At 36.2% G+C, this 26990-nt stretch overlaps 1 protein-coding gene across 1 annotated transcript in view; it reads left to right on the top strand.

Moving 5' to 3' along the window:
• The window catches only part of LOC107602556 (otoferlin-like), a 66412-nt gene extending 41664 nt beyond the window's left edge, over positions 1-24748 (top strand). Inside the window, exons 6-39 of the mRNA XM_016295087.1 lie at positions 5044-5117; positions 5418-5544; positions 5889-5943; positions 6974-7105; positions 7374-7436; positions 7941-8025; positions 8115-8274; positions 8510-8696; positions 8791-8977; positions 9101-9324; positions 11032-11140; positions 11268-11464; positions 12363-12524; positions 12746-12817; positions 13053-13172; positions 13297-13458; positions 13541-13703; positions 14451-14605; positions 14821-14850; positions 14970-15113; positions 15209-15284; positions 15727-15866; positions 16096-16233; positions 16329-16466; positions 16543-16670; positions 16779-16949; positions 17288-17448; positions 17535-17677; positions 17919-18007; positions 19574-19672; positions 21600-21841; positions 22042-22220; positions 22391-22491; positions 24424-24748. Coding sequence (XP_016150573.1) covers positions 5044-5117; positions 5418-5544; positions 5889-5943; positions 6974-7105; positions 7374-7436; positions 7941-8025; positions 8115-8274; positions 8510-8696; positions 8791-8977; positions 9101-9324; positions 11032-11140; positions 11268-11464; positions 12363-12524; positions 12746-12817; positions 13053-13172; positions 13297-13458; positions 13541-13703; positions 14451-14605; positions 14821-14850; positions 14970-15113; positions 15209-15284; positions 15727-15866; positions 16096-16233; positions 16329-16466; positions 16543-16670; positions 16779-16949; positions 17288-17448; positions 17535-17677; positions 17919-18007; positions 19574-19672; positions 21600-21841; positions 22042-22220; positions 22391-22491; positions 24424-24604 — 4594 coding nt within the window. The 3' untranslated portion in view covers positions 24605-24748. The remainder of the gene's footprint in view (positions 1-5043; positions 5118-5417; positions 5545-5888; positions 5944-6973; positions 7106-7373; positions 7437-7940; positions 8026-8114; positions 8275-8509; positions 8697-8790; positions 8978-9100; positions 9325-11031; positions 11141-11267; positions 11465-12362; positions 12525-12745; positions 12818-13052; positions 13173-13296; positions 13459-13540; positions 13704-14450; positions 14606-14820; positions 14851-14969; positions 15114-15208; positions 15285-15726; positions 15867-16095; positions 16234-16328; positions 16467-16542; positions 16671-16778; positions 16950-17287; positions 17449-17534; positions 17678-17918; positions 18008-19573; positions 19673-21599; positions 21842-22041; positions 22221-22390; positions 22492-24423) is intronic.
• Positions 24749-26990: the final 2242 nt, after the last annotated feature.

Genomic DNA, 26990 nt, shown 5'->3' with positions numbered 1-26990 from the left:
TTCAGATCAGATTCATTGTTTAAGCCTGCTGTTTGTAAGTTTGTAAGAGCAGGAGCGTTATTCTCGTGAGCCTGGTGCAACGACAGGCGAAAGCTTGCAGTCAAATGAAACTTTACAGAATAAAGGGATTTGCACAGGGATGTTTGTCACTTTAAAGCTGTTGCATTACTCTAGTGGTTAAGTTCGCTGTCTTTGTCTAATGTTCAGCCTCAATCGCTCCATTCTTTTGTTCTTCTCTCCTCCTCTTTGCATAAAACTGTCACATTGAACCCCCACATTCACTTTAGAAACTAGGGCACAAAAGTTCAAAGACGCTCATTGTTTAATAATTAATTACTTTAATAGAGAGTCGCATTAATGAAACAGAAATGTGCTTCTTATTCATTTACGCATTGCTGTAAAAAAAAATACATGACAAAAAATACAAAGGAAACTCATATTAAAGCAAACACTTCAGTGTATTCATGCCTCTGCTGAATAGTGTTTAAACTATCTATATTTATCATTTTAGAGTTCCCAGAGGGAAAAAATAATGATGTTAATACTAGACTACTATATGTTACCCCACAACTTTGTTCTGATTAATGATTTGACAAAGAACGTGCATGAGTTTCTGTTTCAGCTCAGTTTTTTGGCTAGAGAAACTAGCCTCAGACACCAAGTCCCAAAGCTCCCAAGCGCTTGAACGATACATAATTGATACACTGCTTTTAGTTGTAATGTTTTGTGTATTGTAGTAAGGATACATGATCACACATGTGCACAATTACAGAAAATGACAAAAAATTACATCAAGCTGTTGTTGCTAGATACAATGAGGTGTTTGTTTAGTTTTAACACATTACTGAAGGGTGCAGAAGTGATCTGTAAAATGAATAAATTAGTTCAAGTGGTGCATTTATATGTTTACACTACTGTTCAAAAGTTTTGGGGGAAGAATTAATAGTTTTCATTCAGATTTTAACACATTACTGAAGGGTGCAGAAGTGATCTGTAAAATGAATAAATTAGTTCAAGTGGTGCATTTATATGTTTACACTACTGTTCAAAAGTTTTCGGGGAAGAATTAATAGTTTTCATTCAGAAAGGATGCATTAAATTGATCAAAAGTGACAGTAAATATATTTATAATGTCACAAAATATTTGTATTTCAAATAAATGCTGTTTTTAGACTTTTTTTATTATTATTTTGTAATTTTTTAATTTTTTTAATTTTAAACTTTCTAATCATCAAAGAATCCTAAAAATATATATATATCATGGTTTCCCACAACTTTGTTCTGATTAATGATTTGACAAAGAACGTGCATGAGTTTCTGTTTCAGCTCAGTTTTTTGGCTAGAGAAACTATAGCCTCAGACACCAAGTCCCAAAGCTCCCAAGCGCTTGAACGATACATAATTGATACACTGCTTTTAGTTGTAATGTTTTGTGTATTGTAGTAAGGATACATGATCACACATGTGCACAATTACAGAAAATGACAAAAAATTACATCAAGCTGTTGTTGCTAGATACAATGAGGTGTTTGTTTAGTTTTAACACATTACTGAAGGGTGCAGAAGTGATCTGTAAAATGAATAAATTAGTTCAAGTGGTGCATTTATATGTTTACACTACTGTTCAAAAGTTTTGGGGGAAGAATTAATAGTTTTCATTCAGAAAGGATGCATTAAATTGATCAAAAGTGACAGTAAAGATATTTATAATGTCACAAAATATTTGTATTTCAAATAAATGCTGTTTTTAGACTTTTTTTATTATTATTTTTAAATTTTTACATTTTTTTTTATTTTAAACTTTCTAATCATCAAAGAATCCTAAAAAATATATATATCATGGTTTCCACTAAAATATTAAGCAGCAAAATGTTTTCAACATTGATAATAATAAAAAATGTTTGGTGAGCACCAAATCAGTATATTAGAATGATTTCTGAAGAATCATGTGACACTGAAGACTGGAGTAATAATTCCTAAACATTCAGCTTTGCCATCACAGGAATAAATTACATTTTAAAATATATTAAAATAAATAAAAACAGTTATTTTGAATTCTAGTCATTTTTCATAATATTACTGTTTTACTGTATTTTTTATCAAATAATTGGAGCCTTGGTGAGCATAAGAGACTCAAATACAGGACAAAATCTTACTGGCCCCAAACTTTTGAACGATATTTATGTTCAGTCTTACTCTAACTTAGTCTTGATGTACTACAGTATGCCACATTTGAGGATTTGAATATATTTATGTGTGCTCATATTCCATCACGTCTGAATGCCTCAAGCAAATACAAATTAAGTGCCTTTCACATTTCTCTCCCAGGTGTCATGTTTTCTCTTTTCATATTGTGTTGACAGTGTTGTATTGTTTGTATTATGTTACAGGTACAGGTCATAATTCTTAAACAGGGTTTAGAATAATTGGTTTTGGATCAGTGACTTTTTTGTGCATACCAGTTTAGCATCATCACTCCTAATATCTAGAATGTCACTTGATCTCACCCCCACACACTAAATTAAATGCAAAGGTCACTCCTCAGTAAACTGGGGGAATTAAACTCTTTATTAAAGTGGGATTGTCGTTTTGCAAAGGTTTCACTTAAGAAAACATCAGATGGTCCATTCAATATACTGTAGATAGACTGAGATAGACTACATGAAAGGCAATAAAAGTGCAGCATTTGGCATTTAATGATGGAATTAAATGTTATTTATTTATCTCAAGTGCTTCATTGATTGACAGTGCCCACAAATGTCCTTCTCCTAGGCATAAGGAGCTCAACTCAGAGCGCAATCTGAGACTCTGGCTTTGTTCTCTGTAGAAACGCTGTCCATCAGACTGATGATTTACTGAACACCCTACAGTCTCTAGACTTAACAAGTTAGTGCTGAAAGTCTGGCCTTCATACAGTATATACAGGTAGACCTACTGTCAGGCTATTTCATGTGGCACAGAATTAGCTCCAACAAATCCCAAAGAACCTCAGAACCACTGTTGTTTGTGTTGTTGTTTCGTATCTGTGGGTTGCCTATTTCTCCTTGACTGCTGAAGTGAAGCCTTTGATTAAACAGAGCTGGTCTCATCACGCTCTATATACTTATACTACCATTCAAACATTTGGGGGTGGTAAGATGTTTTAATGGTTTTGAAGGAAGGCTCTTATGTTCACCAATGCTGTATTTATTTTGAATAAAAAAACAAATACAGCACAAACAGTACTGTTGTGAAATATTATTACAATTATTTGTAATTAATTCCTGTGATGTCAAAGTAGAATTTTCATCAGTCAGTCCAGTTTTCAGTGTCAAATGATCCTTCAAGTTCTCATTTTAAAATCATTCTAATTTGCTGAATTGCTCCTCAAGAAACATTTATTAGATTTATAATTTGTACTTTATTTCATATAGGTAATTATATCAGACACATCTGTAAGAGAGTGAGAGTGAGTGAATGTGGGTGTGTATTATTATGTGTCTATGTGTGTGTGTGTGTGTGTGAGGTCACATATTCTCCTGTTACTTTTTCACTCATACCTGGTCATCATCTCAAGTTCTCCCTTATTGTGGACATCCCATTTAATCTAAGAAGTATCTCTTTGCCTGTGTGTTTTGCTTGGATCTGGACTAGCAACTGAAAATGGACATATAGTACACTAGTCAGGAATACCTTATTTTCTACCCTGGGTGGCTCAGCACACACATTTCTCTATTGGTTCGTTTTTGGTGGTTGTCAGAGTGTGGTGAGTATCCTGTATGTGTGAGTGAGTTTGTTCTGTTGTGCAGTTCATAAACTTGTAAACTAAACTTGCTTAATAAGAAATGTTTTTTTTTTTTCAAAGCTTAATTTAACTTGTGTTGCTTGTGTTAAATGTGTGTGTATATATATACATCACTTTATGCATGACCAAAGAAGAAGATATATTAAAAAAACTGTTTGTGACCTGGAGCACTTAAAAAACATGCCTGATGCATATGATGAAATTTCTATACTCTGATTTCATATTAACACTCATTTGTTTGATATAACTTTGTTTGACTGAGTATGAGGGGTGTTTGACTCCTGAATAGTTCACCTTTAAAAAGTGAATTGCTGGACTTCTGGGGAACAAAAAAAAACTTCTGATCTTTATTCATTTCTATTAATGAATAGAAGCTTTAAAAACAAGCTCTGAAGACTTTCACTTCAGTGTCACTTCGAGATAATGGCAGTGATTCAAAGAAACAGATTTTAGAGGGTGTGCTTCCATCATAAGACTGAGATGCAAAAAATGACTAAATTATAGAATAATGTTTGAATTTTTTGAAAAAAGTATCTGCATTTGCATAATCAGTACTTTCTTGACAGGTGATTTACGTCATGCATCCAAATAATGTGATGTCAGTGTGATCTTGATACATTTTCTCTCTGTTTAAAATGCTCAAAGGAAATAAAGGGACAAAACGGTCTGGAAGTCTTTCATCTTGTCCTGAGAAAGTATCTATATCCACAGATCACAGCTAATTGGAGAATTGTGCCCATTGTGTTGAATAATGAAGGACCGTTATTTGTCCAGCCAGCCTGTGACATCATCAGGCCTTTGTAGGTGAACTGATATCTAATCACCATAATATCAGTGCAGAGTAATTGGACACCACTGTGGCTATTGTGAGTGTGGTCTCGCTGTTGAAACGAGTGTCTCGTCTGAGTGATAAATATCACAGAAATTTTCCATCATGGGAAACCTGCCGTGCTTGACCTGTAGATCAAACATTTGTCTATGGGAATCATTCTGATACTTGAATACCTATCCTTTGCACTACCTATGTGTAAGCCTTATGTATTAATAATTTATTTTATCGTGAAATGTATCCAGATGTTTCACTGCTTTTTATACAATATCTATGTAACATAATCATATTTCTGAGTTTAAACTGGTATAAATTATTCAGTGTTTGGGAGGCCCAGAGGTAGAGATGATTTAAAATTGAATCACAGTGCAAATATTGTCACTTTTTTTTCCCCATTCATGCCAATCTAATTGTTTGTTTTATATTATAGGACAGGAAAAGGAGTGTTTTCAGCCATGAAACTGGGCAAGACACGCATCTCTAAAGATGACCACAAAAAAGGAGGTAAATATTGCTGATCATTAAAGAGCTGGTTTTACAAGACAGGAAAACAAACAAATTGCAATGGTTTTTAGCTTACTAAATTTTGTGTCTGCATTTTGGATCAATTTAGTGCTGAAAGCACATTGTAGCTCAAGTTTATTGTACTTTTATTACCTTAACCTTAATTGTACTTCTTGAACTTCTTGTACTGGTTCTCAACTGGTTTTGCTTCAGGAGATTTTACATTGGACGTGAATAGGAAAGATAAAAGAATCATAAAATTCAAATGCAATATCAACTCAGCGGGGCTCTTGTGTGCAGATGATCCTGCCATTTTGGATGCAGAAGATCTGGATCGAAAGGTCATGCGTCTGGGCGGTGGGGTCGACCATGATACCATCTCACTGGCCTCTGTTACCGCAGTTACCACTAATGTCTCCAACAAAAGGTCACATATCTGATGTGCACATGGTGTATTTTTAAAGCAATACACTTTCACATTTTGAAGTTTATCTGTTCACATCATTTGAAAAGGTCACCTTCAGTATTTCTTTTTCTGAGTGCTTGTTTTTTTTTCTTTAAAAATAAATTTTTGTTTTGTTAAGAGCAGTTTATTGAGTTTAAAGTATGCATGTTGGTATTTTATTTTACTTTTTATTTTATTACATTTTATCCACAACAGAGACCTGATTTAATATTTCATGTAATTCATTTGATTAAAATGACTAATCAATTGACAGTCCTAGTTTAAATGTGTTTTATGAAGTTTGATCTTCACGTTTTGTTTTTCAGATCAAAGCCTGACATTAAGATGGAGCCCAGTTCAGGGCGTCCTGTGGATTATCAGGTAAGAGAGACGAAAGAACACAGAGAAAGGAAGGGGACCTCAATAACATTCCCACATTCCAAAAGACAATATCTCCAGGCCTTGAATTGCCAACCAGACATTAAATTAGTGGCATTTATCCTTGAGTAGTTCTACTCAAAGCCCTGAATATACATAGCCGTTCCAAATAAACAACACCGGCTTTGAGCTTCAGTGTTTCAGAGAAGCCTTTGATTTTTACTTACCAATTGTCCTCTGCATGGCTATTGTGTAGAGCAGTTGAATTGCAAATTCGTTTCAGTACTGGCACTGTATAATTCCTTTAAAAGCAGGAAATCCATATATCCCATGTGTGCTGTGTAAGTGTTTTTAGGTCTTGTTAAAATTTTTCTTTATCTCTAACAGTTCATATTTTGCTGGAGGTTGGAAACCCTTTGCTTTCTGTCTTTCTCTTACATTACCTTTTGGGACCCGCTTACAGAACACATCACTGCAGCAATAAGCAGTATTATTATCTGCATTCTTCTGGAATCCAGCTTCTGTTATTTTGCGTAGAGTAGTTTATTTGCTTAAATGTAATAAAAATGTAACTTTGAAGTGTAATAAAGACCACACCAATGTAAGGAAAATAAGAGAGAGAGAGTGCAATTTGGTAGTTCATTCGAACTGTGCAAATCTGAATTAGATGGCTCTGCTGACTTAAGAGCTAGAACTAAAATTACAAATATTATGATTTTCCTTCTCTTGACTAAGTTTGGCTTTGTTTATTTGTCCATATGCAGCCACAGATGTGTACTTTATGAATCTGTGATCCAGTAGAATACTGTAGCTCATTTGTCATTTGATTGCTTGAAGCAAACTTGACTAATTAGCCCTCTACAGTAATAAAAGCATAACACATTCCACACCCACGTTAATACAGCCTCTTCAGTCTTAATCTGCATCTAAGACACGTACCAGCTCAGTGTTTTATATCCTGTATGTTTTTCCCCAAATATATAATTTTTCATTTATTTTATTTTTATAATATCCCTATTAAAATGTCTTTCAGATCAGTGTTACAGTAATCGAGGCCCGTCAGTTGGTTGGTTTGAACATGGATCCTGTGGTTTGTGTGGAAATTGGAGAGGAGAAGAAGTATACATCGATGAAGGAGTCCACAAACTGCCCCTACTACAATGAGGTTATGTTCACATTGAAGAAAATCTGAGCAAAGGAATTTTGTCATTTCAGACAGTTTCATGGCCTAATGTATAGGATTACAACTGCAAGCATCATCTCATTTTAGTTGGAAAAACAGATTATTTTGTAGTTTTTTTTATGATAGTTGCTGTATCAACACCTACATAATGCCTAAATCCACCCACATTGTTTGAAATGATGAACAACCTCATTTTATAAACTTCATATCCAGATACTTCATTTCAATATTTTTCTCTATCTTCCAACAGTACTTTGTCTTTGACTTCCATGTGCCTCCAGATGTCATGTTTGACAAGATCCTGAAGATATCAGTGAGTAGATTAAGCCTTTGTTCACACTTTCAGCATATGATTATACATATTATAAACGACTAAAAACACATCTGTTCCACCTTTATTTGACGCTCTAACTCTAGCACTTTCTATTCTATTTTTCTATTTCTACTTTATCTACATTTATCTTCTTTTTTTTATTTGAAAAAAAAATTTTCTATTCTATTTTTTTCTATTCTATCTACTTGTTTTTCTTTGTGTGTGGTGTGTTCAGTGTATATATATATATATATATATATATATATACACTTTGCTACGTGTACTGCGCTAGGCTAACCGAGACTTGTCATTTGCACTTATATATTGTTGCTCTTTTGTTAGTTTTGACTGCTTTTATTGTCCTCATTTGTAAATCGCTTTGGATAAAAGCATCTGCTAAATGACTAAATGTAAATGTAAATTATAACAAACCTCCATGAAAACCCATTGAAAAGTGCAGATGATTATGTTGTACTTCTGCTCTTCTCTCATGCTAAAATTAAGGTAATACATTCTAAAAACCTTCTACGAAGTGGTACTCTGGTGGGCACCTTCAAATTAGATGTGGGAACTGTTTACTCACAACCTGGTCAGTAACCATGGAATAATGGAAATCTTAATAAGTAAGAGATATACGTAGATGGAAAAAGTCTTTTAGTTGGTGCATGTATCTTACAGAACATCAGTTCCACCACAAATGGGCAATGCTGTCAGACCATGATGACATCACAGCTGGCTGCAAAGGTTACGTTAAGTGTGACCTTGCAGTCGTAGGAAAAGGAGACAACATCAAGATTCCCCACAAGGCCAATGAAACAGATGAGGATGACATAGAGGGGTCAGAAACCTATATCATACATTAAAATTCATATTTTTATTCATTTATTTAGTTAATTAATTAATTTATATATTGGAGTGCACTTTAGATTCCCAGATGTTCATGAACTAAAGTTCATACTGTATTCTACACCATCTAATGCTTTATTTATTCATAAATTTATTTATTTATTCATAACTTTATTCATTTATTTATCTGAGTGTCATGTTGGTCTGTTCTTTATGATATATTGCAGGAATCTTCTTTTGCCAGAGGGTGTTCCATCAGAGAGACAATGGGCTCGGTTTTATGTTAAGATTTATAGAGCTGAGGGACTACCTAAAATGAACACCAGCATCATGGCCAACGTGAAGAAAGCTTTTATCGGGGAGAACAGGGACCTTGTGGACCCTTATGTCCTGGTGCAATTTGCAGGGCAGAAAGTAAGAAACATGAAAACACTCAATAAGAGATCAATATGCATTACATTATACATGTAATGCATGCCTTTTTTAACATGTTACCTTACACGTGCAGGGTAAAACATCAGTTCAGAAGAGCAGCTACGAGCCCATCTGGAATGAGCAAATAATCTTCACCGAGATGTTCCCACCTTTGTGTAGGCGACTGAAAGTTCAGATCCGTGATTCAGACAAGGTGAATGATGTTGCCATAGGAACTCATTTCATCGATCTACGAAAGATCGCAAATGATGGAGACAAAGGTACTGGCGATCTGTCCCAGTGTAACACTAACAGTTTAATGAATGCACAGGTTGAATGGAGGCTGTAAATAATCAGAGCTCTTAAAGAACAAGAGAATTAACTGCTCCTCCATCTCTCCCCAGGGTTCCTGCCCACTATGGGCCCAGCCTGGGCGAATATGTATGGTTCTACCCGTAACTACACCCTGATGGATGAGCACCAGGACTTGAACGAGGGGCTGGGGGAAGGTGTGTCCTTCAGGGCACGCCTCCTCATTAGTATCGCAGTGGAGATCCTGGACACCTCTTCCGCAGAAATAATGTGCTCTACTGAGGTACAAATAGAGCCGGTGTCCAACATCTCAGAGGTGAGATTACTTATTTCCTCTTTTTGAGATTGGGTCACGGCACTGTGACATTTTTTCTTGAGATCAGTACTGAAATCTCTGTGAATCATAAATTATTCTACACTTACCTGTCACACCATGACAATACACGCAGGTTATTTGAAAGCCATCTGATTCATTCTAACTCATCTGCAGGTCTGCAATTTTCATATTTAACAATGTTTAAAAAACTCTACAGATTCCATCTTGGCCTGGTTATTTGTAACCTTCTAAACCCCTTGCACCATATGTGAAGACAAGTTGATTACATCTCAGTCCAGATTCTACGAAATATCAGCTGCCCACTGGGAAATTACAAGGCCAAGCTCTGTGTCCTTAGACAAAAAGTCACTGCAGATGTGGTGTGGGAGTCCAGCTGTCTGTGAGTTTGTGTGGCCTTTGGGAGCAAATATTGACTGTCAAGTGCATTTTACTGAAGCACAAGATTTGTTTTTACACTTGATGTAGAGGCAAGCATTGATCCAAGCTACATAAAGAATAGAGACATAAAAGTGTAAACCAAAGATATGTTGACAGTATGATCGTTGATATAATACAGAAGAGCTGGGGACTAGCACAGAAAATTAGATGTTTTCTTAGTGTTTAGAAGAGGAGGAGGTGAATGAACTCCTTAGAGGCATAGTTCACCAAAAATAAAAATTCCAAAAAGTTATTTACTCATTACAAAACAAATTACATTCTTCTGTGGAACACAAAAGAATAAATTTTGTACCATTTATTATTTTCTGTGACATTAAAATATGTAGGGAAATAGAGATTTTATTCTTCAGAAAGTAAAAGTGAAAACGGCATTAAAGCATCATAAAATTATTATAAAAGTAGTCCATGGTGTCCATGTGCTGTATTCCAACTTTTAAAAAATCCATATAATAAATATGAATAAGGACTGAAACTGTGAAGCTCCAACATACACGCATACACAAAAAGCACCACTGAAGTGTCACAGAATGGTTGAAGTCATTATTCACCTGACAATCTTCCTATCCAGCGCAATGCTAGAGAACCAGACCAGAAGTCAATTTCTTGAACAAATCATACAGATCAGTTTTTGGAAGTGGATCAACTGATTGTTCGAAAAGATTTGACTGAAAAGTACAATTAATTTATGAATTGCGCATTACTACTAGTCAGTCTTTAGCTTTATAAGGCTTAGAATATAGTGCACATGTTATAATGAAGGTGAACATTTCCTCTCTTCCATAATATATTTAGTATAAACATTTTGGAACACAGTTACATAGTTATGGTTACTACAGTGGAAAAGAAAAGTACATTTTTATAAGGCATGCATTTTTATTTTCTGCTAAGGACAGCAGTGAGAGTTTATTTGATCAAAGATCATAGCATCAGTTGAGAGGAAACCCCTGCTGGGTTACAATGCAGCACTGAGCTGCCATAATCTCAAGTCAATTATGTTTTCAGACTGAGCTCACACTTGCGATCACTACTGGGAAAATCCTATTCATGTCTGAGAGAAAAGATGCAAGAGATCCCAATGCGGTGAAATAAAAGGTCACACAAAAAACCCATAGTGTGTTCATTCCTCACTCTGCTGCATCGGTCCTATTCAGCAGATAGTTATTTAACACTTTTTATGTTAATAAAAACAATGACAGCTATTTGGATGTAATTTTGACATTAAAGGATCTTACTTTGTTTTTCTATCAGAGTGCCACAGGGAAAATGGAGGAGTTTTTCCTTTTTGGGTCGTTCTTGGAGGCCACAATGATAGACAGAAAAATTGGAGATAAACCCATCAGCTTTGAAGTCACTATTGGTGAGCTGAAGTCAAACACCTGTAATGTCTCTTTTCAAAACATGCACTTTTCAATATGGAAATAGTCAGGCAATGCTTCAGTAATAAAAAAATTTACAGCACCACAAGTACACAATTTTCCACTTAGGTAACTATGGTAACCAGATTGATGGAGTGAGCAAGCCTGCATCAGCAAAGAAGAAGAAAGAGGATGGAGGGGAGAGTGAAGAAGAGGAGTCTGAGCTCATCCACAACTCCAGCGATGAAGGGGCAGAGGATGATGGAGATTTGACGTCTGTGCCGTCCACCCCTCCTATGAAACCGGTTATTACTGACAGGTCAGAGGTTAGGGAAAGGAAAATGATCAAATGTCAAAGAAATATCGAGTCATCAAACTATCTAGAAATGGTTTTGAGAAAACACTTTACACTGTTAGTATTCTCTGACTGAAAATCACTTTCATAGGCAAGTTGAATTGCAGTTTGTCAAAGTCACACTTTTTAAGTTTATATGGCAAAACCCAAGACGTATACCCATAAATAAAATCTAAATATTAAAAATTAAATGTCATAGTTTGCTAGTTCAGTGCACAGTTCTGTTGACATTATCCTTTCCATGTATGAGTCACATTAAGAGTGTGTGAAAATGTGCCCTATTGTCCTGACTTGATGTTTCTTCCTGTTTAAAATCTTCTGGTCCTGGCCTTTTGTTGGACGACATTTTGGCTAAGTAGAGTGTGAACACTTATTTCAACACTGCTGTCAGTCTGTGTTTGTATAGCTGAATTCAACAAGGCATGCAAGAAGTGGGATTGCTTGGGACTCTGTCCCAAAAACAAGATCAGATCATTTCCCTTACTTACATTGTGATAAAAACACCCGTTTCCTGTGGCGATAAACTGCCTCTTGCATTCCCTTGGTTGTGACAGTTCAGAGGGTTTACAATTGGATGTTTCTTTGTATTGTAGTCTCTACAGTAGTTTGTAGTAATCGTTGCTGTGGTTTATTTCATTGACAGCTGTCAGATATAGCATAAATATTTTATGAACTTTTATGTTCAACACTTAATAAAAATATTTATAATTGCCAACCAAAGCTTGAGTTTCAGATCTTAAAGCCCCAGCAATACAGTAGCTATGATTTGCAAGTGGTTTTACAAGGAATGCGGCCACACTGACCCCTGGTGTTCAGAGGCAGAACTGCAACTGTGTTATTTTTTTTATTTTTTTTTTTGTGGCATCCAGGGGAAAGCTGAGTTCATTGGGCGAACATTTGCAAAGCCACTAACTAAGATGGTTGATGAACACTACGGGCCCCCACGGTTTCCCCCTCAGCTGGAGTACTATCAGATATACAGAGGAAACTGCACTGCAGGAGATCTGTTGGCTGCTTTTGAACTACTGCAGGTACAGGCAGTACACAGTGGCTGTGATCATCTTGAGTGGACTCTCAGTCAATGCTTGGCCTATCTTTTCATAAATGTTGCTTGAATAGCACAGATGCAGATCACTCTTTCTCTTTTTCCTCCAACTTGTATGTGATTCTTGAACTTTTCATGTGATTTCCCATTAAATTTTTCCATAATCCACTATCTTTCTGCTGTACTCTTCCATGGCAACTTTAACAGATTCCTTATGATGATGAGGAGATCAGGAGGGCTCTTATTGCTGTCCATGACTTTGCTGTACCTCAGATCAAGGTGCAATAAACAAAATAACAATTTCCCCTCTTTAATTCTGCTTTGTTTTCCATTCTTGTGTAAGTGACTCCATCCTCTTTGCTATTTGCTGTGCTTTGGCTTTTTCCTGTTTTACAAGGTAGAGGTTTGAAATTAAAATGAGGATTTAATCAGTTTTATTAGTCAGTAATTACTTCAGTCTTTCATCAGTTATTGACTTACATATTTCCATTCTAAAATATTTGTTTATCCACAGATTGGTCCAGCAGGGCGGACAGCACTTCCTCCAATTGATGGCCCGACTGATTCTGACCGCGGACCCATTCTGCCTGTTCCATTGGGCATACGACCAATTCTCAGCAGATATCGCATAGAGGTGAAAATACCGCCACAGAAAGCCACAACCACAATTTGATTATGTTATTAATTGCATTTACTACATCGGGAGCTCATATTATTATATCAGTATTGTTGAGCTCATGGTCATTATTTCTCTCTAGGTCCTGTTCTGGGGTCTGAGGGACCTTAAAAGAATCAACCTGGCCCAGGTGGACAGGCCTCGTGTGGACATTGAGTGTGCAGGGAAAGGGGTTCAGTCAGCCCTCATTCAGAACTATAAGAAGAATCCAAACTTTAGCACGTTAGTGAAGTGGTTTGAAGTGGTGAGTGAAATTATGTATGTAATAAAAATTATCCACTTCATTTCTGATTTAAAAAGTTAACTTGAGTAATCTTGTGCTGCAGGATCTGCCAGAAAATGAGCTACTTCATCCACCACTTAATATTCGGGTGGTGGATTGCAGGGCATTCGGACGCTTCACCTTGGTGGGGTCTTATGCCGTGACCAGCCTTCGCAAGTTCATCTACAGCCCCCCAGACAAGACTGCTAACAACTGGGCTCACACAGGTACCTATCATATACGAATATACTCACTGTAAATCTGAGTAAAATAACATAACAATACAATATAATAAAACTCTCCTAATGATCTTCTAATTAATATTTGTACAAACATGTATTTGTTGTATTTCAGTGATAATTAAATCAGACCACAAATAACTTAACATTTGTTAAATATCCCATCTGCATTTTATTTATAAATAGATTACACATATAATGTCAAATCAGTCAAATTTCAATCGTTATTGCATAAAGTTTTATGCTTTACACCATAATGTGTGAGTAACGGCACATTTTCATCTGGGTCTGACACCAGAATTTGCAAGATGATGATCTTGTACCACAATACATTTTCAGTACTGTATATTGCACAACCCTAATATATATATATATATATCAAGCAATTCACTTATAATTGCTTAGACTATTGTTCAAAAGTTGAGTTCAGTAACATTTTTCTTTGTTAAAATTAATGCTTTTATTCAACAAGGAATTTTTTATTTTTTTTAAAGTGACTAATGACATTTCTATTGTTACAAAATATTTCTTCTTCGTTTTATTCATTGCCATCACACAAACAAATTACATTTTAAAATATATTAAAACATAAAACATATTTTTTCTAGCTTTTCTGACTTTTCATTCCTTTTCTCTATTCTTTCTTCCTCTGATCTCTTCATGGTCTTATCCTTTCTGTCCTGGTGCTGGTCTTGGGTCATTGGTTGCTAAATCATATGACCCTGCCCACACCAGCTAGACTGGCCAATGGCTACATGGCTCTCACGAATGGGACATCTCATTCCCGCCCCCACTCCCGTCCCATTTCTCATCCCTCAGGTGATATTTTGGTCAATATGGACCCTGAACCCAACATTAAGAAGATGGACACAGTTGTGAAGATTGATGCTGTGAGTAGATATGCCCTGCTGTGATAACACACTGTTATGGTTTAGAATACTTCTCTGCTTGTTGTGTTTTTGTTCCAACTGTGGTTCTGTTTGGTTTACTGCTTCAAAGTTAGTGCATCAACAGTCATGTGATGTGTATGCTAGTACAGTATAGTAGAATCTGTTGTGGATGTTGTTTGTATTTGATGTATGTTTGTGTGGCCCTGTCCTTGTAGACCACAGATGCTGTTGTTAAAGTTGACTTGGTAAGTCTTGGTTTGGTTCAGACATATGTAAATGTTTTAGATTGTATTTACATTCATTTGGATTAACATTACAAATGTAACCACATTACATTTCAATTTAAATCCTTTTTGACTAACAGAATGAGGATGAGAAGGAGAAAGAGAAAGAGAACAAAAAGAAGAAGAAGAAAAAGAAGGGAGAAGAAGTGGATGAAGAGGAGCCGGATGAGAGCATGTTGGACTGGTGGTCCAAATACTTTGCCTCAATAGAGACTATGATGGAGGTGGGAGGGACTTTTAGCATTTTTTATCCTTTATGTTTGATATGTAGTGTGTCATATTGTAATATTTTACTGCAATATACTTAATGTGAATTCAGAATCTCAGAGCCCAGGAGGCCGCTCTGGCAGAGGCAGAGGAAAGAGAAGATTTGGAGATAGCAGGAGAGAGTGCAGGTAACCACAGAGTTTAGCATGGACCTGGTGTAGTGTCTCTGAGTTGATCTAACGTTCTTGTTAGGAACATGTTCAGATGAGCACTGTCATCCGATATCCATCTCCATTGTAGTCATGACATAAAACCATTAGTATTTTTTTCATGCCATGAATGTCGGACACAAACATTTAGAAACTATTAAAAATCTCAAATTCGGGAACTAATTTTCTTTTAATTCAATTGAATTTTAATGTATTTGTTCCTTCATACTTTAAGGGAATCCATCAAGTAAATTTCTATATAATCTATATGTATTTTGGGTCTTTAAAATAACTCTCATGGCTTGAAGCATCATTGTTCAGTACAAACATCCATTCAGACTGACATTATAGGTGTTGTGCTCCATACGTTTCTCATTTCCTCATTTCCATCCGTACCTTACCCATTCACCCCTAACCTCAGAGATCAAAGCTGATGACTTTCCTGTGAAAGGCACCAAACTCAAGGAGAAGAGCAAAGACAAGAAGAGCTCCAAGGACAAAAAGAAGAACCATGATGGCACAGAAAAACGACCTCTAAAACCAAAAGTTGATGAACTTGTGGTCAGTGCTTCTTGAAAATATTAGCCCACAGGAGTTGTGTTTTTCATTTTTGCTGGATTGTAAACATTTATTTATTTACTTAGACTACTGTTCAAAAGTTTGGGGTCACTGAGTTCAAAAATTCAAAAAAATAAAAATCTTCCTGACCCTTTTGAACATACGTTAGCTACGCTGTGATCTGTAGCAGTTTATACTAATTTTAATGAGAATATAAACACCTTTATCTCAGGTGTACAATAAAGAGCTGGAGATTGAGTTTGGGAACTTTGAGGACTGGCTCCACACCTTCAACCTGTATAGAGGAAAGGCTGGAGATGATGATGACCACAATGTGGTTGATGATGACAGGATTGTGGGCAGATTTAAGGTAAGATAAGAATATATAATGTATAAATCAGGCTTCAAAATGGCACTATGAACACTTCATTTTGAAATGTTTGAATCTGTCTCCTTGTGATCCAGGGCTCCCTCTGTATGTATAAACTACCACTGTCTGAGGAGATCACCAGAGAGGCAGGATTTGATCCAAACATGGGCATGTTCCAAAGTATTCCTCACAATGACCCTATCAATGTTCTCATAAGGATTTATATCATTAGAGTGAGTGAATTCAACTCTGAATTGTAAGTGTTATTCATATGGTACCATCTCTAAAGTAACATGACTCTCTTCTCAGGCCACAGACCTGCATCCTGCGGACATAAATGGTAAAGCGGACCCTTATATAGTCATTCGATTGGGAAAGTCAGAGATTCGGGACAAGGAAAACTACATATCCAAGCAGCTAAATCCAGTCTTTGGAAAGTGAGTAGGCTATACTATTGTAAACCAACCAAACCAATAAATTGGTATGAGCTCAAACTAGAAAATAATTTCTTGAAAGCACACTCTCCTCTCTCTTCTGTCCTTAAGGTCATTCGACATAGAGGCCACATTCCCAATGGAGTCCATGCTGACTGTGGCAGTATATGACTGGGATTTGGTTGGAACTGATGACCTGATTGGTGAGACTAAGATTGATTTGGAGAACAGATACTACAGCAAACACAGAGTCACATGTGGCATTGCATCCAACTACTCTGTGTGAGTACTTTCTTTCTTGTACTTTTTATAGGATATCAGCACATTGAGCAAGAACCTCTAAAAATCTTTATAGAACAACATGTTAAAGTATTTTAATTTTGGGGTTGTCAAATACGTGTCAAATACATTCATTTTACATGAAATAACAATTAATTCATCAAATTAATCACAATTAATTGCATATATCATCACTTGAAAATATTATAATAATAGAGCAGCCATATCCGGCATAATCCTTTCAGTCAAGTTTTTGATCTGTCCAAGGCAAACATCAAGTCTTAATAATTAGTGTGTTAAACTGACAGTCCTATTTTTTGTTTCACTGTGAAACCATCCAGCCATGGTTACAATGTATGGCGTGACCCTCAGAAGCCAACTCAGATCCTTGCTAAGTTGTGCAAAGAAGGTAAATTGGATGGACCCCACTATGGACCTGGTGGGAGGGTCAAAGTGGGAAACCGCATCTTTCTTGGGCCAACAGAAATCGAGGATGAGAGTGGTGAGACATTTACAGAGCTTATATAGAGTTTATGATGTTTTTCTCTGATCATATATGAAAAGATATCAATTTCGTTTGGTTTACAGGTCTGAAGAAGCAGACAGAAGAACACTTGTCTCTTACTGTTCTTAGGCATTGGGAGGAGATCCCACGTGTTGGTTGCAAACTCATTCCTGAGCATGTGGAGACCAGGCCGCTCCTCAACCCGGACAAGCCAGGCATAGAGCAGGTACGCAAGGGTGTGCAACAAAATACCACTGTGATTACTAAGGACATACTCCAAGGTTCACCAAGTGACCTTGATGAGATTTCCATCATTGGTAACGCAATTCAGGGCAAGAGTAAATAACTGCATTAACTTTAGCAGATGCAGTTTATTTATGTGTTTTAAATTAGGGAACATAAATGAACATTGTAAAATAAAAAATGTAATGTAACTATCAGCTCCTCAAATTTTCATAATCTCACAGGGAAGGATTGAAATGTGGGTGGACATGTTTCCTATGGATGTACCAGCACCAGGACCAGCCATTGACATATCGCCACGCAAACCAAAGAGGTACAGTAGATGATTCTGTTCAGAGTCTTGCTTTTCCTTAATACACGCTCTTGTAATTTGAGTTTGTTGCGGTTAAGGTATTAATATTTTATTTGTTCATAATGTTGCCTTAATTTTTACATGTTTTTCCTTAAAGTCTCTAGGTACATGGAACAAAATATCATTTTGATATGTGCATCAGCGAGTTTAGCCTTGAAGAGGATTAGACAAAAAATAGGAAGCTTTAATAATCAGCATGCTGAGATCACATACTCACTCTTAGATCACTACACCCTTAAGCAGGGAACAGACTACTTGGTTTTCTGGACTGCTTGCGCAATTAATATTCTTTGAATGACTTAAAAGCTCTGGATTAAGCAGTGGCTCTGAATGGCAAATTACCAAACTACAGAATGTCTTTTTTATCTCACTTTATAATGGTTTACTATAATCATATTTAACTGTGTTTACAGTAAACACAATGATACTACTGTGATTCAGCTATAGTTTAGATACCACAAGGAACCGCGAAACAGATAAAAAAACCTCTAAAAAAACTAAAGTTTGTAGATAAAACACATCCTCCTTTTTCTTTTTCTTCTCATACTTACTCTTCTGGCTTCACGCCTCTCATCTGCCTTTATTTTTTAATCATCTAAAGAATGTGCCAGTTTTGTACTGTGAAACTGTCTTACTTTAGTCTGAGATATTCATGCGCTGCAAAAAATTAAGCTTTAGCGTTAGTTCTGGCAGGTCACGTGAGTCAAGCTTGCATCAGCTGATTCTCAGCTGATCACATCTACCTATAGGAATACGACACCTATCGCGGCATTCCTATATAAGCTGTATTCAGTATTATTCAGCAGCTTTTTAGCTTGCTTCGGAGCAAATTACCCTCCTCCATCCCCAGCTCCACCTTTCGCCACAGTCAGGACTTAGCTTTCTGATATTCCTTGCTAATCAGACTCCTTTATCTTGAATAAAGTGTTACACTTAAATATCATTGAGTACATTAATGATATCTGCATTGTTCTGTTCTGTTAACCCTAGGGGGGTTGTTATTATTGCTGCTCTCCCTGCTCATTCATGACAGGCTGCATGGATGGGCAGGGAGGTTTTTTGCCCAGAACAGAACCATACCGCCAAACCAAACTTTATGCTAAGTATCTATCATTCTGACGATAGTGGTCCTGACAGAAGTGCAGTTGCACTGCATTGCAAATATAAGAAGCTATGTGCACATTCAATATCATTATCCAATAGTATGCACTGACTAAATTCTAAAAAGGTGAAATCTTTTCAGAGGAAGAGCAGACTATTGCGTTTCAATTAAAGATTATGAAGACAACTTTGAATCAATTACAAGAACAGGAACATGTGCTAATAAGAAAGTAAAAAAGGTCATGATTATTGTAGTTTTTACCTAATCTAACAAAATGACTTTGGTCATAATTAATAACAGTTTCAAATAATATTTTTCTTTTGACTCTCCAGTTACTGCAGTTTAGATATTACCACATGACGCACATTTTTGGGTTAAAACACTTTTAACAGTAAGATGATGATCCCATTCTTTTCATCTCCCAGATATGAGCTCAGGGTGATAATATGGAATACTGACGAGGTAATTCTGGAAGACGATGATTACTTCACAGGGGAAAAGTCCAGTGACATTTTTGTGAGGGGGTAGGTATGGGCAGGTGTGAGAAAAGTGTGTGGTTTAATCGGTTACCTTTGTTTGTTTGTTTCTGTTTTCTTTTGTTGTTTGTCTGTGTTGTTGCGTTTGGTGTTATTTTGTCTATCCCTCCTCCCTGCCCCCATGTCATTGCTGTGCTGTTATCTAGCTTTGAGCTTCGTGTTATTATTTGGAACACTGATGACGTAGTTCTAGAGGACGATGCTTTCCTGACAGGAGAGAAGATGTCTGACATCTATGTCAGGGGGTAAAGACGATACGATCGCATGGCTTGACTGCTCTGCCCATCGCCTGCTGAAATCTGCACCTGCTTTTTCCAAATACCACCTTCCATACAATTTCAAGTTAAACGGGACCATATCATTCAAAATTATGTTGCTTTCTAGTTATCACCTCTAAATTCACTGTATAATGTTATTTAAAATTAATTCAATTGGCTGTTCAGTTGAACTCCTTATAAATAGATGCTTTAGGCTGATGATACATACACGGGGCAACTTTTTTTTTTAGCAATGTTGCTTGGGCACTTTCTTATTGAGAATGGGTAACAAATGTCTTTCTGGATACTTTAGATCGGTCGTGGGCTCTGTGTCTCATCTGGTTACCCATTGGCGGCAACATTGCTCAAAAAGTTGCCCCGTGTATCATCAGTCTTAAGATTTATTAACTGGTATGGTCTTGGTTTATAGAGCCATTTTTGTTTAGTATGTCTTGGGGACTGAGATGGCTTTATCAAATTCTGCATGAAAGCATAAGATATGTCTGTTTGCATGCCAAAATCTACTTTTATAATCTGACATGTGACATTTGTATACCAATATGTTGCCTAAGGATTTGTCTCGAGGACTTAATCTGTCTCTTTTGAAAAGTTACACATACAATTATGCATGTATTGGATCCATAAAGTTGGCTACTAATGGTTCAAATAAAATCATAATACAGTACCTCTATGTGATGTAATGCTGTTGGGACAGACTACTCTTTCAAACTGGTATGCTCTGCATATCAAAGCCTCTCAACTTAAAGGAATAGTTCACCCAAATATTAAAATTTGCCTAAAATCAAGATTTAGTTTCTTCATCAGAATTTAGCATTACTTCACTTGCTCACCAATGGATCCTCTGCATTCTGGGTGCCGTCAGAATGAGAGTAAAAAAAACAGCTTATAAAAACATTTGATTAATCCACAAGTAATCCACACAACTCCAGTTCATCAATTATCATCTTGTGAACTGAAAAGTTGTGTGTTTGTAAGAAACAAATAAAATGCTATATTTCTCCAAATCTGTTCCAATGAGGAAACAAACTCATCTATATCTTGGATGACCTGTGGGTGAATACATTTTCAGCACATTTTCATTTTTGGGTGAACTATTCCTTTAAGTGCAGAAAACTGACTAGATGTCATGTCTGGCATCTCTTTTTCTTTTCTGTTTCTAGAGAATGCATCTGTGATTTACATGCACTTTTTCAAATGATATTATCAAAGAGTAACAAGCACATAACTCCTCTATGTCATGAATTAATCATCTACATATTCTTTGCACTTTATTATAAAAATAATACTTTGGACTTCATTCAAATGTTCAATAACATCTATTGTAAATGCAATGACAATGGGGTAGAATTTGATTATTTCACTTTTTTCCAGTTTTCTTAAGCAGTATTGGAGTATCAGCTTGATATGTATTAATGCTATTTTATGCATGTTGTCTATTCAGTATTTTTTATGTACATTTCACACATTATACAATTGTATAAATGCACGCTTTGTTCAGAACATTTCTGCATGTTTTGTCATGCAAATTATACAAGAAATCACTGATGACCATAAGTGTTCTATGCTTGTTATATGCTTTTTGTATGAATATTAAAATTGTGTTGCTTCTAACAATTGAAAATCATCTCCCTGCTCAGCTGGCTAAAAGGACAGCAGGAGGATAAACAGGACACAGACGTGCATTATCACTCTCTAACTGGGGAAGGAAACTTCAACTGGCGCTTTGTCTTCCCTTTTGACTATCTCATGGCTGAGGAGAAGATAGTCATCTCTAAGAAGGAATCCATGTTTTCCTGGGATGAGACAGAGTACAAGATTCCTGCTCGACTCACCCTTCAAGTATGGGATGCTGACCATTTCTCTGCAGATGACTTCCTGGGTACGTTCACAATTCAGAAAGACAAAAAAAAGGACATATTATTAGATATTTATGACTTCCTTGAATTACTCGAGATCATTTTGGCTTTGAAGAATAAACAAATTATTGTAAATAAGATTGTGCTCAGTTAAAAGTTTAAACTGAGTGTTTGATTCCAAAACAAAAGACATTTTTCATGCTCTCTGTGTTTATTTTCGCAGGTGCGATTGAGCTGGACTTGAATAAGTTTCCCCGTGGAGCAAAAACAGCTAAGCAGTGCTCTCTCAACATGGTTCTCAAAGAGCATGAGCTACCTACCATCTCCATCTTCAAACAGAAGAGAGTGAAGGGCTGGTGGCCATTTGTGGCCCGGGATGAGAATGATGAATTTGAGCTTACAGTGAGTTAATACAATAAATAAATTAATTAAAAATATTAAAACAGGCATTTCTTTGCCAGATAAAATTATTATTACCCAAATGTTATTTTACATTTGCTTGAGAAGTGTATTGAACTGATTGCATAAGATCAATTAGCCTTATTAACATTCTAACCATGTCATGCTTGCAGGGAAAAGTGGAGGCAGAGCTCCATCTATTGACAGCGGAGGAGGCAGAGAAAAATCCAGTCGGCTTTGGGCGTAATGAACCTGAGCCACTTGAGAAACCAAAGTGAGACATAAAGCTGCTCATGCACACACACATTTGCTTCCACTCACATGGTGCCTAGCACATCTGAGTAATGATGCATTTTCAGTTTGTTAATAAATATGCAAGATATCATATCTCATATACTGCAGAGTAGACTATGAAAGCCTATTTCTGCCACAAGAGTAAAAAAAAAAAGGTGATTGTGAGGTTAAGTTTAAAATAAGAAATAAAGTTGCATGCAGGTACACTACCGTTTAATTGTTTGGGGTTAGTAGGATTTTTTAAATGTTTTTGTAATAAGTCTCGTGCTCACCAAAGCTACATTAATTTAATCAAAAATGCAGTAAAAATAGTAGTATTGTGAAATTATTACAATTTAAAATAACAGTTTTCTATTTTTGTCTTTACTGTCACTCAATTTACAAAATACTATCAATTTAATGAATCCTTGCTGAATAAAAATATTGATTTCTTAAAAAAAGTTTATTGACCCCATGGCAGTGTATAAAATTACAATGTTTTTGAAGTAACATTGTGAAATATAAAGTTGCAATAACAAGAAATAAATTGACAATTACCCTTTTATTTTTTACTCTGAGGCTGGAACAGGCTTCCATAGTAGCCAGCATACATTAAGTATTTCGGATATCCAGTCTAAATGATGATGATGTGCTAATTATACGGCTATAGAAAGGAGACATAAAGAGTCTCATATAAATACTGTAGATAATTACAGGTATGGCACAAACACTGACAGGTAAAGTGGGCTTAAGTCAGAGGTGTTCTCTCCAGTGAAGAATGCCCCTCTAAAACGGTTAACTTCCCTTTCTAATACTCCCACTCTCCTTTTTCACATCCTTCCTTCCTCCTGTGACTGCCCTTTCCTCTGCCTATCCTTTCCTGTTCATTTCCTTCATTCCAACCCCCATTCCTGTTTTGGAAAAAGTCGTCCAGACACCAGTCTAATGTGGTTCATGAACCCTCTGAAGTCCATACGATACTTCATTTGGCACAACTACCGCTGGCTGATCCTGAAGGCTCTGGCCCTGCTACTCCTCCTTCTCCTCGTTGGGCTCTTCCTCTACTCTATTCCTGGATACCTGGTCAAGAAACTCCTAGGGGCATGAGGGGAGATGGGAAGACCACTGGTAGCCCACTCTCACTGCCTCTGTTTTCTCTGCTTTCAGTCTCTCTCTGAGCCATTCACAATGTACTTGTCTTTTTGCAACTCACGCTGTCTTTAAAGGCCTAACATGGACCTGAGGGATTGTGGGTGACAAAGTGTTTTTCAGTTTGTCATTCCTCTATCATTCCATCTTATCGGCGTATCTGTGTGTTATGATGTACTTCAGGTCTTTGTGGTTATCATTTGCCTCCAGTTTTCTGTCCCAGTAATGGATTTTATGAGATTTATAGTCGACTGTCTGCTACTATGCTTTTTGAACTTCACTTTGTTGCGTGATGTGTCATTGTACTGCTCTGAGCTCAATCCATTACAAATTTTAAGTATCATGCACATAAGTGGGAGTCGTAGACGAACATTTTTACTAGCTCTGTGGGATAGTTCACACAGAAGTGAAAAATTGTCATCATTTACTCACCCTCATGTCGTTCCAAACCTGTATGATATTTTCTTTCTTCTGTGAAACACAAAAGAAGTAAAAAGTGTCTATACAATGGAAGTCAGTGGGAATATTCATTGGACCCAATTTACTTTATTTGCATTGGCAAAAAGTTCACAGGTTTGAAAAGATACTTAAGACATTTTCATTTTGAGTGAACTATCGTTTTAAATGGATAATATGCCTTAAAGAGATTTTACAACTTTGCAATCATCTTACTAACCACTAACATTTGTATTACCTCTCTTCCTCCATCATCCATGGTTTCACCTTTCAACTCACCACCTCTTACCTGCAACCCCTTCACCACCACCACTTTTTCCAATCACAGCCGGCCTGACACCACCTTCCTGTGGTTTTTGAGCCCACTGAAGGCCATCCGCTACCTGATATGCAACCGCTACAAATGGCTCATCATCAAGATCGTCTTGGCTCTGCTGCTGCTGATCATGGTGGGCCTGTTTCTCTACAGCATGCCAGGCTATCTGGTCAAGAAGCTTCTCGGGGCCTAAAGAGGGGTCAAAAAGGTTCATTTAAGAAATTCTGATTTGACCTTGCCCTCTGAAGTGGCCCTTTTCTAATACTTGATTACAATTTGCAGCACTTCTTTTATTTTTAAACAACATCTTAAGAGTTTACCATCTCTCATAGTTGCACTCTAAGCATAACGTATCAAATATTCTTTAAGTATTAAACTTTTTCAGTATCAATTTGCATGTCTAACCCAAAAAAGATCAATTAACTTATTTATCTTTCTATTTGTATATTTCAAGAATAATTGGTCATAGGGAGAAAAAAAAGCAGTGAAGTGTCTATTTTTGGTACGAAATTGACTAAACTGGACTAGCGTGTCTGGTATATATTTATGGCATATGTTCATATTAATGCATTGCTGAGTACTGGATTGGATTTTGTTGTTATTGTCTACATGTGTATATGTTGCTGCTAAAAGCACAATAAGCATGCAAGTTTGTCTGAAGAAAGATGACTTGTTCATCAGTAGCTACGATCTGAAAAATATTATGATAGGGTTGCAGGCCTCATATATACAGTATGTAATTTAATTACACTTTGCCTTGATGTTTGCACTTTCAGTCCATGACACAAATCTTCTGCACTCCAGTAAGATAATGTTGTTTATCCTTTAGAGAAACACAGAAACTAGTAGGGGAATGAACATTTCAAGTTTAAAGAACATAATAGAATGCTATTTCATACATTTCCTACTGTTGTTTTTGCTTGCTGTGTGCATTGTACTTTTTTGCTTGCTATTTAATGTTGCTCTATTTAATGAATGGTAAATTTGACGATGGACCTGTTTGCACTGATTTTGGCTTGTTTATATAAAAAGTGTATTTTTAATTCTTGTTTACATGTGTGCAATGCAATATGGATTTATTTATTTTTGTCAGTATGAAGACTTAATAAAATTAACGCATTGAAATAAAACACTGAACATGTCTATTGTTTCCATACTGTGGCTGTGCATGTGTGTGAGAGAGTTTACAGTATAACCCTGTTCTCTTTCACACAGTCATCCGACTACCAGCCTGTCATTGTTGAGTCCAATATGGGTGACCTGCATAATGTGTTGGTGGCAGTATAAATTGGCAACAGTGGTGACTCTGCTCATCATAACTGGACTGATCTTTTTGGGCCTCCTGTTCTTTTCCCTACCGTCAGCTTTCATCCAGTAGATCTTCAACATCTCTGGATAATCACCTGATGCCCGCACAATATGCACAAAGCAGGTTATTGAAATGGATGGCATCACTTACAAGCATTGCTGATTTAATGCAATTTATTGCTGATTTAAGGCAAATATAAGATCATCTGTCAGTTAAGAATATTATTAAATGTTTGTGTTTGGCACTTGCCAAGTATGCATAGAGACTCTTACCTGTTGAAGGCTTTTTATGGGGTGTTTCTTCAATTATGAGTTATTTTACCTCTTTCTGTTGCACTGTCATTGGTTTAATTATTTTGTCTAATTACAACCTAACAGTGTCTATACATGCATCACAGGAAAATTCTGTAATTTTAGTCATTTATTTCTGAAAGTCATGAACATATCCACCTAATCTCAAGGCACAGTATTGTATATGTTACAACATTCTGAAGGAAATTACATTTAATGGTCAACTCACTGTGTTGCTTAAGCTAATTTCATAGTTGGCATTTTGTGTATCACAAATAGTTATATTTTCATGCTATTTGTGTGTAATTTTTTTTGCAAAACCACAGCTTAGACATTAGAAATGTCACACAAAAAGGGACTTTCACCTTGATTTTTCTTTGTTTCTTCACGTCTCATATTTTTGACAAATATGCTCTTTGTTCACACCGTCAAAACACACACACATTAGGATTTGTGGTGTGGAGTGTATGTGTGTGTGTGTTTCAAACAGTTCTACAGGTGCACAATCAATTTTGGGATCGTTTAGGTTTACAGTTACCTTATATTTTCATAGTTTTCGCTATGTAATACAAATTTTGAAATTGGCTAGTTTTAATAAAACTACCACAGGGACATTAAAGTGCCTTTAATAGAAGAACACGTTTATATATATATTATACTCTAATTTGTGTTCGAATGTATAATATTTATAATATTGTGGCTGAAATTAGAATCTTTCTTTAACCATGCGACTATTTATCATTGCATCTTAATTTGAATAAGTATGCTTGTGCATTTGTCTTTCATTAAAATGGGGCGCGTGGGAATAGGACAATGGGAAATTAAATAGCAACGTCATGTCATCAGATATATTAATATCAGATATATTATAATATTTGAGATAGTACATAATTACTTAAGTACATTACACATAAAACAATTGTACTACCTCCCAGCCACCATACTTCACTGAGGCGCAGAACTACACGTCGAGCTCCTAT

This window comes from Sinocyclocheilus grahami, unplaced genomic scaffold (genome assembly GCF_001515645.1).
Source record: "Sinocyclocheilus grahami isolate Dianchi unplaced genomic scaffold, SAMN03320097.WGS_v1.1 scaffold15.1, whole genome shotgun sequence".
Classification (NCBI taxonomy): Eukaryota; Metazoa; Chordata; class Actinopteri; order Cypriniformes; family Cyprinidae; genus Sinocyclocheilus; species Sinocyclocheilus grahami.
This window is presented reverse-complemented; position numbering and strand designations above follow the sequence as displayed.